A 16018-nucleotide genomic window follows, 5' to 3' on the forward strand; every position below is an offset into this window, starting at 1 on the left:
GTAAAGAAAAATAAGCTGCTTACTTTACTCCTCTGGAAACATCCTTCTTTTCTGTTCTTTCAGCTATTAGAGATTCATGTTCTTTGGTTTCAGAGTTGTCATTAACAGAAGTTGGATCAGATTTCTGAGGAGAACAGCATGTTGATGGAATATCTGGTGATTTCAGTTCAATATCTTCTTTTTTATTTATTTCTTTATCTTCATTTGATTCTAATAAACTGGTGGATGGTGGTGGCGAATGGGATCTGCGAGATAATGTCACTGGGGATGAATCCTGAGAATTAATGTTTTTATTTACTACCATATTTAGAGGAAATTTCACTGATCCTATGTCTGGCACAGAAAACACAGTTTCTGGTGTCAACAGTCCATTGCTTAATAGCTTTAACTGGTCCAAAGAGTGCAAAGTGTCAACACATCCTGTAAAGAAAACTGGTACATTGTTTCTCTGCATTTCATTAGCATTCCTTGCTATCACCCATTGTGGAGTAAGTGCAGCAGCCTGATACATGATGTACAAAACCACAAAGTAATCAGGCTGTTCTGTGGAGGGGGGCAGAACCCTCCTAAAGAAGTTTTAATTTTTCAATTGAAGATAAAAATGGCAACCTTGGACAGATATTTTCTTTTCCTTTTCAAGTTCTTTGGAGAGTGAGAGGAACTGAAAATACTTGAAGATTTCACATGGTAGTCTCATTTTAAGTGGACAACACCTGTAATGTAAAACAAAGGCTTTCTTATATTCTAGCATTAATTGATATTAAATATGACAAATCATTAAATTTATAAAATAAGGAACTGATAATAAGCATATTCTTGTGTTGGTGTATAAACAAGTAAACAGTAAGGTATCCTTATAAATTAAAAAGGCAAAGTCTTAACTACTGAAAACCTGTATGCAAGTTTGTGATTTAGGCAAATATTCAATTTACTATGGGATACAAGCTACTATGGTACTCGAAACAAAAAAAAAAAAATATATATATATATATATATTACCTCAATTATTGATCCGTAATCCATTATTTTTAAGTACCAGAACCACAGCTTCACATAAGAGCCCTGTTTGATGCACAACACATATTGAAGTGCAACAGAAAATTAAACTTTCCTAATCTCACACTGGGGGGGGGGGAGAGAGAGAGAGAGAGAGAGAGAGAGAGAGAGAGAGAGAGAGAGCCACAATCTATATTAAGATCTTCATAAACCTATATACAGAGGAAAATGCCTTAATTCTCACAGATCTAATATTGTGTCCTAAGAAATCAATTTTAATAGCACAATTTTTGAATATCTTACAAAGTATACTACCTTAGAAAATAATTTACATGATGAAATTAAATTACTTAAAGATAGATTTAAAAAATTTTCCAATAACCATGTCTCTTATAAGAAGCTATTTCTAGTACTAGGAAGTAGAGAAGTTTTGAGACACCAAGTCATTTTTCCAAATTTCAAAATAGCCCACATCTGTGAAATCAATTTCTTATGGGGATTTATAATGGTTGCAATCATTCATCAAGACAAAGCATAAAACTACAGTGAGTTCCATTTTGAGTAATGATTATCAATACCACCAAAGATAATTTGGATGTATAATATGTACTGGAACTCAGATAACGCTCATACTTATGCAACTGCCACTTTATAAACAAGTTTCTGAAAGGAAATTAAAAGCAGTTAGCATAACTGTATACAAATTCTTAAGGTTTGATGTACCAACTATCCTATGGTATAGTTTTTCAAATTAAAAAAAAAAAAAATTCATACTTACTATACCAAAGCATAAAGAGAGGATTGACCAAAGCAATCTTGAAAATGGTGAAACCTAGCACCCACTGAATAAGACACAAAATAATTTAATTTGGTGTGCCAAATTAGATGGGGGGGGGGGCTGACAGCAAAGCTCTGGCAACCACCCCATCTCTTCAATCATGCAGTATGATTGATGTCTTTGGAGGTAATGATGGGCATCATGGTGAAATCCAATCTTCCTTACATTTCAAGGGTACAGCTCTAAAACAACGTTCACAGGCCGGTGACTAGACAGTACACCTGACCAAACCTATTATATAGTAAAAAAAAGTAAAGTAAAGTGCAGCCATTATCAACCCACTGCAGGATGGAAGCCTCCTCAACAATTCATGCTGAGGGAAATGGACCATAATCTGCCCCGCTGGTCCAGTGCGGGTTGGCACGTCGACCGTATTCAGCAATCAGGGGCTTGAACCCCACCTGACCAAACACTAGGAGGATTCCAATCAGCTAGTGTATAACCTTGCTGCCTCTACTCTGATGGTAGAGTCCAAGTTGTGTATATATGTAGGGGGGGGGCATTTTATAGGAAGGTGTTGGGTATACTCTTACTGTATGTACACCAAATCCAAACATTTCATTACTCCATACAACATGTTCTACCCACCTTTTCTTACTACTGAATACATCATGAATAGTCAAACTAATACAACAAAATTATTTGTAAAAATATCTAAACTTCCCATACACTTCCTCATTCATTTCACAAATATACGTGGTCTCAGGTCCAATCTTGATGTCCATTTCCAGTTAGTCTGCCAAACCCCACATACTTTTTCTCACTGAACCCCAACTATCGGTTAATTCAACCACTGCTCATCTCAGTTGTCGTAATTGTTCGCTGTACGATTCCTTTCACTTCAAAGCTGTTATTTGTGCATATGTCCACTCTGACATTCCCTATCAGAGAGTAATTTGGAATCTCCTCTTTTCGATCCTCTTTTGCTTAAAATCTCTCACTGAATTCTGTCAAATTCATCACTTGCTTCTATTGTTCTTCCAACTGCACTAATCACTTGGACCGCTTTGATTTCCTCTCCCTGAAATTGACTTTCTTCAGTCCAACTTTCCTAACAGTGAAGTAATTTTTCTTGATGATTTTAAAGTTCACAACTCAAGTTGGCTTACGTTTTCTAGTCACACAGACCCAGCTGATCAAGATGTTGACGCTTTTGCAATTACTAAGGATCTTGCACAGACTGTTCATTTATCTACCAGAATACCAGACAATCCTAATCACACAGCCAACGTTGTCTTTTTTTTCTTGATTTTCATTATTCAATCTTTTCAGTATGGATTTCATTAGTGTCGATCCCCCTGGTGATATACTGGCTTATGCTATCCATCTACGGACAAACTCAATGGAAATGTTTGGTGAAACTCAAGCAGTTGCTCTTGACATTTCAAAGGCTTATAATCATGTTTGACGTAAAGGTCTTCTAAATAAGCTTCCTTCTTATGGTTTTCCAACTGTTTTTGGTAATTGGGTATTCAGTTTTTTCTCTGACCACTCACTGCAGATGATGGTAGATGGCTCCCTGTCTTCTAACTTCTTCACTCATGCTGGTGTTCAATGTTCAGTTCTTTCTCCCACTCTTTTCCTCTTGTATATTAATGACCTTCTTCCATTGACCAGAAATCCTATCCATAGTTTTGCTGATGGTACACATTGCATTCCACCATTCAGTTTGAAAAACCTTGCCCTGCACAAACAGCTTCAATTTCTCGAATATCCAATACCAAATGGATATTTGAGAAATTTAATGATAATTGAATTTATCATTCAATTATCATTGAATTTATGATAATTGAATGATAATTTCCAGGTAATTCTACAGCAGAGCAAAGATAACCTAGTTGATTTCTAAAACTCAGTCCTGTCTTATATCTCGCAGAAAGGATTCTTCTGCTCCTAAGCTTATCTTCAATGACACTCAGATTTCTAGACAAGACCACATATCTCTATTAGGGATTACTCTGACTTCTAATTTTTCTCTCTCTCTCTCTCTCTCTCTCTCTCTCTCTCTCTCTCTCTCTCTCTCCCTCTGTCTGTGTCTCTCTCTCTCTCAGCATAAGCACATCACTGGTATTGCTTCTTTGCATCTAAAAAACTGGATTTTCTTTTTTTGCTAAGAAAAGTAATGCAGAGCATTACAAAGTCTCTCCACTCTATGTCTCATAGACGTTCTGTTTCTGTTGCATGCTTTTTCTATAGATACTTCTGTGGGCACTGTTCTTCTGAATTGGCTTCTATAATTCCCCCCCCCCTTCCAAACCAGAGCGAACACGTGCTGCAATTAGTCGACAACCTTTTACGTTGAACTTCAAACAGAACCAACTTTTCTTCTTCCTCATTTATATCTTCAACTTAGTTTTCTGGAACAATTTCCCTTCATACGTATTTCCTGAAATTTACATCCTACAGATATTAAAGTCTAATGTCAACAACAAGTATCTTCTTTCATCTTCTCAGCCTTCAACCCACACACAGTACTATAGTTTCTAATACCTCTCACACTTGGGGTTTTCATTTAAAAAAAAAAAGTGTTGTAAATTTCCTTTGATATTTTCCACCATTCGTCCTTCAAAGCAGTGACCAGTTCTGCCGTTTCTTAGACAGTCCTCATACACTTAATGCAATTCACCCCAGAGGTTCTCCATGGGATAGAGGTCAGGGCTCTGGGCTGGCCAGTCCAACTTTTTAAAACTCATGTCCTCAAACCATCTCTAACAATGCGAGCCGTATGACATGGAGCAGCTGCCTTCTCTGCACTCATTCCAATAGATCTACACCCTTCCTAAAGTGAGGCCTCCAGACTTGTATACAGTACTCAAGATGTGGCCTAACCATGGATTTAAACAAAGGGATAATCACTGCCTTATCACTGCTAGCAAAGTTTTTGTATATCATTGACAAAACCGTCCTGGCATCATGTCTGCACTGCTTAGATAATTTCATGTCTGGCTGCACAAATACCCCACGTCTTTTTCATTCTCCATCACTCTGAATGTAATATCACACAGTTGATAAGTTACTCTGGGGTTACTGCTACTCATATGCAGTACCTTGCATCTATTAATGTTAAACTTCAACTGCCATTTCTCAGCCCATCAACCCAATTTTCCTAGATCTTGTTGCAGTAGTTAACCCGGATGACTGCATTAACCACCCTGCCAATCTTTGTATCATCTGTAAACTTAGACATTAAGCCTGATATACCTTCATCAGTATAATTGATAAATATTGAAAACAACAATGGACCCAGTACTGATCCCTGGGGAACTCCACTAATAACATTGGTCTACAAAGAGCAGTGCCCACTGATAACTACTCTCTGTCTTCTTCCACTTAACTATCCTTTTATCCATAGAAGTAACTTGCCTTAATACCATATTGCTTCAGTTAATACACCAGTCTTTTATGTGCAACAGTATCAAAAGCCTTCCTGAAATTCAACTATATGATGTCAAAATTATTTCTTGCATCTAGTTCTTTGGTGACTGCATCGTAGTAGCCTATCAGATTGGTGAGACAAGACTGCCCCTTAACAAATCCATGCAGTGATAGCAGTATAATTGCATGCCTGTCCAAATGATCCTGCATTACTTCTTTAACCAGTGATTCGATTATTTTCCCTGGAACAGATGTTAATAAGTATAAGTATAATAACTATAAGTATAATAACTCACACACCTTTTGATTCCTTTGATGAATTGGGAATATATTCGCACATTTCCAATCCATAGGGTCGTCCTCCCCTGAATCCAAAGATGCTCTCATAATTATGGCTAAGGGTTTGCTTACCTCCCTTAATATAACTGGATAGATTCCTTCCACTCCAGGTGCCTTTTTTATGTTCATCTTAAACAATTTCTCCTCCACTTTCCTTTCAGTTATCACAAAGCCACTTGGTTCCTCATTAGAGTTTGATAAACTTCTGGCATCCCCTTCCCTAAAGGATTCCTCATGTGTGAATATAGATGTGAAATACCTATTCAGTTTGTCCTCATCCTGTGCAGGGTCATCAACAGTTAACCCATAGTCACAAAGTGGCCCAATGTGATTCAACCCCTTTCCTTCTACTGCATAGGAGTGTTTGCTGTTTTTCTTTGCCAGAAACTTCTCATAATTTGCTTTAGTTAGCTTAACCTCCTCTGTGACTTGGTTAAAGAATAATTTATATCTACCATAGGCTTTTGTATCACCTGATAACTTATATGTGTATCCAAAACACTTTTCTTTTCTTCCATGAGTCTCAGTAGTTCATCTGATATCCATTTAGGTCTAAACAAAATCCTGACATTTAATTCAGCAATGTCTCCTATTGAGATCAAAGCTGATTGATTGTTCGGTGCATCCATATCCCAAACCCTTTAAAGTGTTTTAAGTACCAGAAATAGGTTTGGCAGGCGAAGGCAGATTACGAGAAATCCTTGGCAAAAGATGCTAAGAAAAACAGCAAGGATTTCTTTACTTATATAAACTCTAAAAGGAAGGAGATGAATCTGATTGGTCCACTAGACATCGATGGTTCGACTGTTGATGATCCTGCTCAGAGAGCAAACAAACTGAATGACTATTTTGCATCTACATTCACACGTGAGGAATTATTAAGGTTTGAAAATGGCAGAAGGTTATCAAATTGTAGCAAGATACTTAATGATTTTGTAATAACTGAGAGCAAAGTGGAAGAGAAATTGTTGAAGTTAAACATAAGAAAAGCACCTGGGGTGGATGGGATCTATCCAGTTATATTAAAGGAGGCGGCAATGCAACTAAGCAAACCCTTAGCCATAATTATGAGAGCATCCTTGGACTCAGGGGAGGTTCCTACGGACTGGAGATGTGCAAATGTATCCCCAATTCACAAAGGGGGAATCGAAGGGTGACACGATTAATTACAGACCAGTTAGTTTAACGTCTGTTCCGGGTAAAATAATGGAGTCGCTGGTTAAAGATGCATTGGAAGATCATCTAGACAAGACTGCAGCAATAATTCAGACACAGCATGGGTTTGTTAAGAGAAAGTCTTGTCTGACAAATTTGATAGGATATTATGATGTGGTTACAAAGGAACTGGATGCAAAAAATAATTTTGATATCATATATTTGGATTTCAGGAAAGCTTTTGACACTGTTGCGCATGGAAGACTGTTGTACAAATTGGAGCAGAATGGTATTAAGGGTAAGTTGCTACAATGGATAAAAGGATGGTTAAGTGCTAGAAGACAGAGGGTGGTAATCAATGGGTGCTGCTCTTCTTGGACTAATGTTATTAGTGGAGCCGCACAGGGTTCGGTGTTAGGTCCACTGTTGTTTTGTATATTTATCAATGATATTGATGAAGGTATATCAGGCTTAATGTCAAAGTTTGTAGATGATACAAAGGTTGGCAGGGTTGTTAATGACAGTAATGGCAGTGTGCTACTGCAACAGGATCTAGATAATTTGGGCATATGGGCTAAGAAGTGGCAACTGAAGTTTAACCTTGACAAATGCAAAGTACTACATATGGGTAGAAGTAACCCCAGAGAAACGTACCAACTGTGTGGTACGTTTACTGGTAGAAAATGAAAAAGACCTGGGAGTATTGTGCAGGCAGATATGAAGTTTTCTGAGCAATGCAGACAGGCTGACAGGGCAGGTCATGGGGTTTTGTCAATGATATATAGGAATTTTGCTAGCAGGGAAAAGGAGGTGATTATCCCTCTGTATAAGGCAATGGTCAGGCCACGCCTTGAGTACTGTGTACAGGTCTGGAGGCCTCATTTTAGGAAGGATGTAGATTTAGCTGAGCGTGTACAGAGAAGGGCAACAAGATTGGTGAGGGGAATGAAGGGATCCTCTTACCAAGAGAGGCTTAAGTTCTGCAAATTGCAGTGGCTGGAGACTAGGCACCTGCGCGGTGATCTGATTGAGGTATATAAGGCCTTGAATGGGTTGAGCACGCTGAATTCTGATGGGATCCTTCCACTTGTTCAGATTACGAACCTAAGGGGGCATAAATTCAAATTAAGAAAGGATAGATGTAGAATAGATGTGCGGAAATTTGCCTTTCGCCAGCGGGTGGTTAATTGCTGGAACAAACTTCCATCTGTCATTGTGGAAGTTGATAGGTTGAATAAATTTAAGGAGGAACTGGACAGGCATTTGGAGGAAATGGTGTGATTTTTTTTTTTTTTTTTTTTGGCTGATGCTACATAAGCTCATACACTTGCTTTCTTGCATCACATGCCACTACTACTACTAGTACTACTACTACTCACAGTTGACCTGTCGTGGAGCAATTGCATGTGCTCCATGTGCTGCAAAGAACCACAAAACTACAACATGTTCAGCTACAAAATCCACCTGCAGTACCTGGCAAGGAGAGCACGCTGTTTACTCACGAGAGAGCCAGGGTTGGAAAGAAGAAAAATAAATTCAAAGACCTAAGGCACAGTCGAACGTACCATATCAGGAGGCAAGAAAAATATCAAAACCCTTGAATGTAAATAAACCTACCTACGCTCAGAACAGAGCAAGGAGTTGTTCCACTGAAATTGAAACAGAAATGACTATCCCACCAAAAGATAGGAATACATTCACTCCCATCGCATGCTATCTGTTAAGGTCGCAAAAACCTGCACAGAAACTAATCAGTTACCACTCCCATACCGGTACCTCCTAAAGCTCCATCGATAACAAGAAATTCCTAGAGAAAAGAATAAATACTCCAAAACATCCCCTAGTTCTAAAGAAAAAATGATGTCGAGGTGAAGGAGGTACCACTATACAATTCAGTCTCGGAACTCTTTGTGGAGGAAGAAATGGGCACATGACAGCACCCACACTTCCCTAAAAAAGATAAATCCAAGCCTTATAAGCCCTTAGCATTTTGGTAGCTGATTAATGGATTCACAAAGCCAAAATAACATCTAATTCCTATAGTGAACGTTTTGTGGATTCTGGTGAAATACTGATGACATCAAGGCCCTCCTGCAAAAGCATAACCAAGTTGGCTTTTGCTTGCAGGAGACATTTGAAGGCAAATGTAAACCTTCCTTTCATAATACTACAGGTGACCCCCGCTTAACGCTGATCATTCATTCCGGAAAAACAGAGCGCTAAGTGAATCCGCGCTAAGCGAGCGCCGCTTTCCCATAAGGTAACATATGTATTTGTGAGCTGCGGTCGGTGCCATAGGATATTTCCTAATCAATAATAAACGGTAATGAAAAGATGCACAAATGTCGGTCAAAATATTTAATATTCAAATATTTGCACATATAAAATATTCTGCACTACATACGTATAATTATGTGATAACTACTTGCATATCAAAAGTAAACTTAAAATTCCAATTAAAATAATGAATTTAATTGATTTAATTTAATGGATGAATTTAATCATGAAAAATGTGTGGATTTTGAGTTGAACTTTGGCCCTCTTCCAAATAAACTAAAAGGGGTATTAATTTTAAATGGCCCGCAGTGTTACCACCCTACAATAACGTCAACTGATCCTTCACCGCTTTGAAACTTGGCATGTTTTTTTTCTTCTTTCAATATCAAACTTCTTTTAGGCATTCGTTTCCACAAAAGTCCTGCTTCATCTATGTTAAAAACTTGTTGAGAAGTATAACACATAATACCCCTCTTCAATAATTTTAACAAGTTATTTTTTGAAAGTTTCGGCTCCTTGATCTGCACTCCCTGGATTCTAAATCTATTCTACCAGCCCTTACCAGTTTTAAATGGTTCCACATTTTTTTTTTTTTTTTAGGCGAGTTTTCTTCAGATCATCATATTGGCTAATCTCTCTCTCTCTCTTTTTTTTTTTTTTTTTGTTAATATTTAACTTAACTGAATTCTGCATTGGACATTATCTTCAATAAAATTAAAGTCTTTCCATTTCAATCCTAATAGCCGGCCTAGTCCTAGTTGCTTGCAGTGGAACAGCTACCTTTCCCGCTGCAAAAATTAATTCTTTATTTTTTTATAATTGTTCTTACAGTTAAAGTTGCAAGTCCTAAATTATGGCACACATCCGCTTGTCGTTGACCGGAACCGATTCGCTTCAAAACGTCTAATTTTCAAATTCAGTCTTTTTCTTACATTTATAGTCTTCGTACTGTGCTCAGACGTTGTTGATTTTTCATTCTTCGAAAATGTAACTGCGTTGGTTGCATTAATTATGATACAATGTTCAAGTAAACTGTCCGTTTCGCACGTTGTCTAATACGGTACTGAGTGATGACTAGACTTCGGATAAATGCATATAACGCAAATATTACAAGCAATATACTTCGTCATTTTTTAAAATGTTGATCTAGGAACTACGTAACAAGTCACTGTACTGAAATTAAATTAGCGTGCGAGAAAATTTCACTGAGCATGGGAAAATTTCTCAAGTCGGCGTGGGAAACGTTTTAATGCTGTTTTGCTATTCATTTTCAAGCTATCGACTCCATCAAATGAAACGATTTCGTTAAATATGTCAAAAATGTAATCTGTAAAAGAGCGTTATAGTGATCTGTGACAGCGTTATAGTCAGACACGGGTTATAATATAATAACAGCGTTATAGCGAATCAGCGTATAGCGAACCGCATTATAACGGGGGCCTGCTGTACTATCATATGTATAAAGAAAGAACTGGAGATGGACCTGCCCACAGAGCAGTTGCCATCCTTTTGGACAACTACATCTCATTTCAATCCATTTTGCTATCCACTAACCTAGAAGTGGTAGCAATTTGTTAGCAATTTGTCTTACAGTAGGGTTTTACTAATAGTCGGTTCAATTTATTTGCCACCTGGGGCTGACATCTACCAGATAGACCTCAATTATCCCATTGTGCAGTTACCCCCCCCCCCCATTTTGTTTTTGGGCAATTTCAATGGACATTACATCCTGTGGGGTAGTTCAACATTAATGGAAGGGGAAATGTCATAAAGCATATGCTCACTGACAATGACCTCTCCCTTAAATGTGGGAATTAACACCTTTTTACACGTCTACCTGTACACTCTCTGCTATTGATTTTTCAATATGCTCCCCCCTTCTGTCCTTCCTTCCTTCACTCACTTGGGAGGTAGATAACCACTATGGGAGTGATCAATTCCCCATGATAACCAGCCTACTTAACAGGAGGCCGTGACTATCCTTTAAGTTACCATGGTGGAAGATTAATCAGGCTGACTGGAATGCCCTTCAACATCTGTCTGAGTTTAACATCAGTACAGTCTATCAATGATGCAATGGCATACATGACAAAAAATTGTCCATGCAGCTGCAATTATAATTCTGAAAACATCTACCAGGTTTCCACCTTTTCCAAAACCTTGGTGGAATGCTGAATGCAGAACAGAAAAAAAGGTGCGAAACAGCTTGAGGGTTATTCCAACAATATCCTACCGTGGCTAATCTCTTAGCCTTGGAATGTGTGCACGCCAAACATGGCATATTTGCAATTAGAGACAAAAGAAATCGTGAATCTGCCTTACATCCACTACTGCCCAGTCGAACAGTACAAAAGGGGTAAAATCCAGAAAAATTAAGGGGAAATACACATACCCTTCATCTGTCCTGGACTATAATGGATGCATTTACAGACACAACTGTAAATGCTCTTAGGGAGACTTAGTAATAGTATTTGCCATATAGGGCAAGGAAGCCACAGGCTTTTGCTGCATTGGCAAAAAAAACCAAAAAAAAAAAAAAAACACACAAGTAGATAAGAAATTACAAATTATATGCTTCCCTCCTCACACTGGTAACTATCTGGTTGACCTTTGAATTTATTCAAACTATTAGCCTAAATTACCTGTGAGGGCAACTTGTTCAAGCTATCAACGACTCGCTGGCTAAAAGAAACTTCCTACAATCTAATCTAAACCTCAAGCCCTGTAATTTGAATTTATGACCCCTAGTTTTGGAATTCTTTAGAATAGTGAGAATTCATTCAACTTCATTCATTTTACTAATTCCTCTCAAACCCTTATAAACCTCAATCAGGTCACCTATGAGATGCCTAGTTGCCAAGCTCTGTAGTCCACATAATTGGAGTCTTTTCTCACACGGTCATCCTTCTGCAGATCTCACAATTTGAGTTGACCGTTTTTGGACCCTTTCAAGAAGCTGAATGTCTTTATTCAGATGATTTTTTTCTACTATCTTCAACATCTTACTCCCCAGAGTTCCTGGTCCTGAAAGACAAACACAAAAAGCAAAATTAACTTCATATCTAAGGATTCTCATCCTTATAATGGGCCCCTTCTCCATAGAATAGTTAAAAACAGCTCTTAACTTTTACGAAGGTAAGTGCTGCTAGGCCAAATCTCATTCAGTATGGAATGATTAAATATCCATCAGCAAAATTTGTGGACCAATTGCTCTTACTATACAATAGAATATTTCTACAAGAGCTGTTTCTAGATTCCTGGCATAAGGGAATCATATCCTGTGTATTATCAGACACTCAGCCTAAAACACTGATGGATCCAATATCTCTCTATTACAGAAGATTTAGGAGAAGTCCGGTTGGCCTGCCTCCATAAAATCCACTCACGCACACCTTCTCGATGGTAAGCCCTGTTACGTCACTTAGGTGGCAACGAACGTGTAGAGTGGTTCTCTTCAAGACGCCTGGTCAGCGTGAAGAGGAAAAGACCAAACCCTCCAGCATATGACGGCACAACAATACAAATGGCCCTCAGTCCCCAGCAGCTTTCACTCTCCCTCTTACGGCAGCGAGAGGATCAGAGTGGAAGCAGAGGGTGCTAAGAATCTCTGGGTACGACCAGGCTGCCATGCACAGAAACTGAACTTGGCCTGTTATAACGTACGATCACTCATCGGTGAAGACAGGATATTAGAGCTGGAAAAGGAATTAGAAAATGTGAATTGGAATATAATCGGTTTGGCTGAATCAACAAGAAGAAATGAATCACTTGTAAGTTTATCAAGTGGAAATCTGCTGTACACCAACAGAAACAGTGAAAGGAGTGAAGGTGGAGTTGGGTTTCTGGTCCATAAAGATTTTAAAAACAACATTTTGGAATTCAAAAGTACATCACCAAGGGTGTCAAGACTAATACTCAAGATTTCTAAGAGGTACAAGCTAAAGATTATAATGATTTATGCACCAACATCAAGCCATGGTGATGAAGAGGTTGAAGAAATGTACACCGAAATTGTGAATCTTCTAGATGAGCAGAAAACCCACTACACTATTATTATGGGAGACTTCAATGCTAAGGTTGGAAAAAGGCAAAACAGTGCAGAAAGAGGAACTATAGGAAATTTTGGAATTGGTGAAAGAAATAAAAGAGGTGAAAGACTTGTGGAATTTGCAGAATCTCAAGGAATGTCAGTAATGAACACTTTTTTCAAGAAAAGGTTGAACAGAAAGTGGACATGGAAGAGTCCAAATGGATTAACAACTAATGAAATCGACTTCTTCCTCACTAACAGAAGATATATTGTGAATGATGTTACCATCCTGAATAAGGTAAATGTTGGAAGTGATCACAGAATGGTAAGATGTACACTTGATATAGATGTAGGAAAGGAAAGGAAAAAACTGACTCGAGTAAATAATACAAAGGTCTTTGAGATAACAGAGGAGGAGAAAAAGCAGTATGTACTGGAACTTAAGAACAAGTCTGAGCTTCTGCAGACTGCTCAGGACCAAGATATCGATGAGGAATATTACAACTTTCTGAAAATGATAGAGCCCAAGAAACCTATAGGGAAACAGAAATCCAAAGAAGAAAAAATTAGTCAAGAAACACTTGTCATGATGAACCGAAGATGACAAATGAAGAGCAAGAAAAACACTGACAGGGAGAAAATTGAGTATACTGAGTTATGCAAAGCCATTAGAAAGAGACTCAGAGAGGACATAAGAAGATTTAACACAAGAAAAGTAGAACAAGCATTAAGGGAAAACAAAGGATTTAAATCAGCAGCCATGAGCAGTAATACAGAAAGACAAATGATACTGAAACTGAAGAATAGCGATGGTGCACTTATAAACAGTAGAGAAGGCATAATTCAAATAGCAGAAGACTACTATAGAGAATTATACAAGCAGCAAGGGAATGATTCCAGCAGTGGGGAAGATGGATTGCAAAGTAGCAACACATACGACATACCCAATATTCTTCCTGATGAGGTACAACATGCATTGAAGAAAATGAAGAATCGGAAAGCCCCGGGGGAAGATGAAGTTACTGTAGAGTTGTTAAAATTGGGAGGAAGAGACATAACACAAAAACTGGCAAGGCTCTTCACAAAGTGCATTAAAAAAGGTGTGATGCCTAAGCAGTGTGATGCCTAAGCAATGCAATCATAGTTTTGCTGCATAAGAAAGGAGATAAATCAGAAATTGGAAATTATAGACCAATTAGCTTGTTATCCCACATCTACAAGTTGTTCACAAGGGTCATTACTAACAGATTAGAAAGAATACTTGATGAGAATCAACCGAAAGAGCAAGCTGGCTTTAGGACAGGATTCTCATCTATGGATCAACTTCACGTAATATCACAGCTAACGGAGAAAGCAAATGAATATAAAACACCATTATGCCTGGCATTTGTGGACTATGAAAAGGCATTTGACTCCATACAGCATAAGGCAATGTTTAGGGCACTGGAAAGACAAGGCATAGATATCCCATATATTATGATTTTGAAGAAAATATATGAGAACGCTACCTCCTTTATTAGACTAGACAAAGACAGTAGGAAATTTAAAATCGAGAAAGGAGTTCGACAAGGAGACATAATATCTCCGAAGCTGTTTACTGCTGCCCTTGAGGAAGCTTTCAGATGATTAGACTGGTCGCAGAAAGAAGTCAATGTGAATGGAGAGTACCTAAACCATTTACGATTTGCAGATGACATTGTGGTCATAAGCCACGATCCCAAAGAATTAGAGGAAAATCTTAATCCGTTATGCACAGTTAGTAAGGATTAAGGATTAACTAAAGATGAATATGGCTAAAACAAAAGTAATGATGAACAAGTATGCCACGGAAAGGGAAATAATGATTGAACAAGCAGTAATTGAAAAGGTGGAGTCATATACTTATCTGGGACAAGTTATTAGCTGTACAAGTATTTAGCATATGATAAATGGCTGGAAGTCAAGTGAAGAATAAATTTTGGATGGATAGCATTCAGGAAATATAGTCACATACTGAAGAGCAATATCCCAGTTTGTCTGAAACGTAAAATAATGAACCAATGTATACTCCCCACCATGACTTATGGAAGTGAAACTTGGGCACTCACCAAAAGAATGGAAGAGAAGCTGAGAACTACACAGCGAAGAATGGAACAAATTATATTGGGAATCAGACTGTTAGATAAGAAGAGAAACATGTGGATTAGGCATCAAACACAAGTAAAGGACATTCTTATCAAAACTAAAGAACTAAAATGGTCTTGGGCAGGACACATAGCTCGAAGACATGATGACAGATGGACTAAGAAAATAACAAAATGGTGCCCAAGAGAAGCTAGAAGAAAACCTGGAAGACAACAAGGGAGATGGACAGATGAAATTCATGAGTTTGTGGGTAGTAAACGGATGGCCAGTGCTCAAAACAGAAGGAACTGGAAAGTTGCTGGAGAGGCCTTCATCCTGCAGTGGATTGAAAATGGCTGATGATGATGACCTGCCTTTCCTAAGCCAGGAAAAGATCTCAAAGTCCAAAAAAAAAACTACTGTTCTATCACTCTAAATAACTGTCTGTGCAAAATCCAGGGGAGAATGGCAACACTTGTTGTATATGGTAATTGGAGGCAAATAGCTCTCTCTCTAGAGTGCAGTATGGCTTCTGAAGAAACAGGTGCACTCTGGACCATTTAATTAGGTTGGAAACTTCCATCTGAGATGCCTTCTTAAAATGAGAACTCTTGGTGTCCATGTTCTTCGATACATAAAAAGCATATGACATGACTTGGAGATTTGGAATTTTAAAAGACCTTTATAGCATCAGCCTTAGAGGTCATCTTCCAACTTTTATGAGAAATTTTTTATCCTGTCATTTCTTCCAAGTATGTGTCAGTTATTGCCAAGAGGAGGGAATACCCAAAGGATAGGTTTTAAGTGTTATGCTTTATGCCATTAAAGTGAATTCCATCACAAAAAAACTTCCTCCAACTGTAAACTCTAAGTTGACGATTTTAGCATTTCTCTCAATCCTGAAA

General features: G+C 38.1%; 1 protein-coding gene across 1 annotated transcript in view; it reads right to left on the minus strand.

Moving 5' to 3' along the window:
* The window catches only part of LOC150091576 (poly(A) RNA polymerase gld-2 homolog A-like), a 359740-nt gene that overhangs the window by 326567 nt on the left and 17155 nt on the right, over window positions 1-16018 (minus strand). The window contains exon 2 of the mRNA XM_090384638.1: window positions 24-713. Within this exon, the coding sequence (XP_090240764.1) occupies window positions 24-511 (488 nt within the window). The 5' untranslated portion in view covers window positions 512-713. The remainder of the gene's footprint in view (window positions 1-23; window positions 714-16018) is intronic.

Source organism: Mastigoproctus giganteus, chromosome 1 (assembly GCF_048544385.1).
Source record: "Mastigoproctus giganteus isolate SK-2022 chromosome 1, ASM4854438v1, whole genome shotgun sequence".
Lineage (NCBI taxonomy): Eukaryota > Metazoa > Arthropoda > Arachnida > Uropygi > Thelyphonidae > Mastigoproctus > Mastigoproctus giganteus.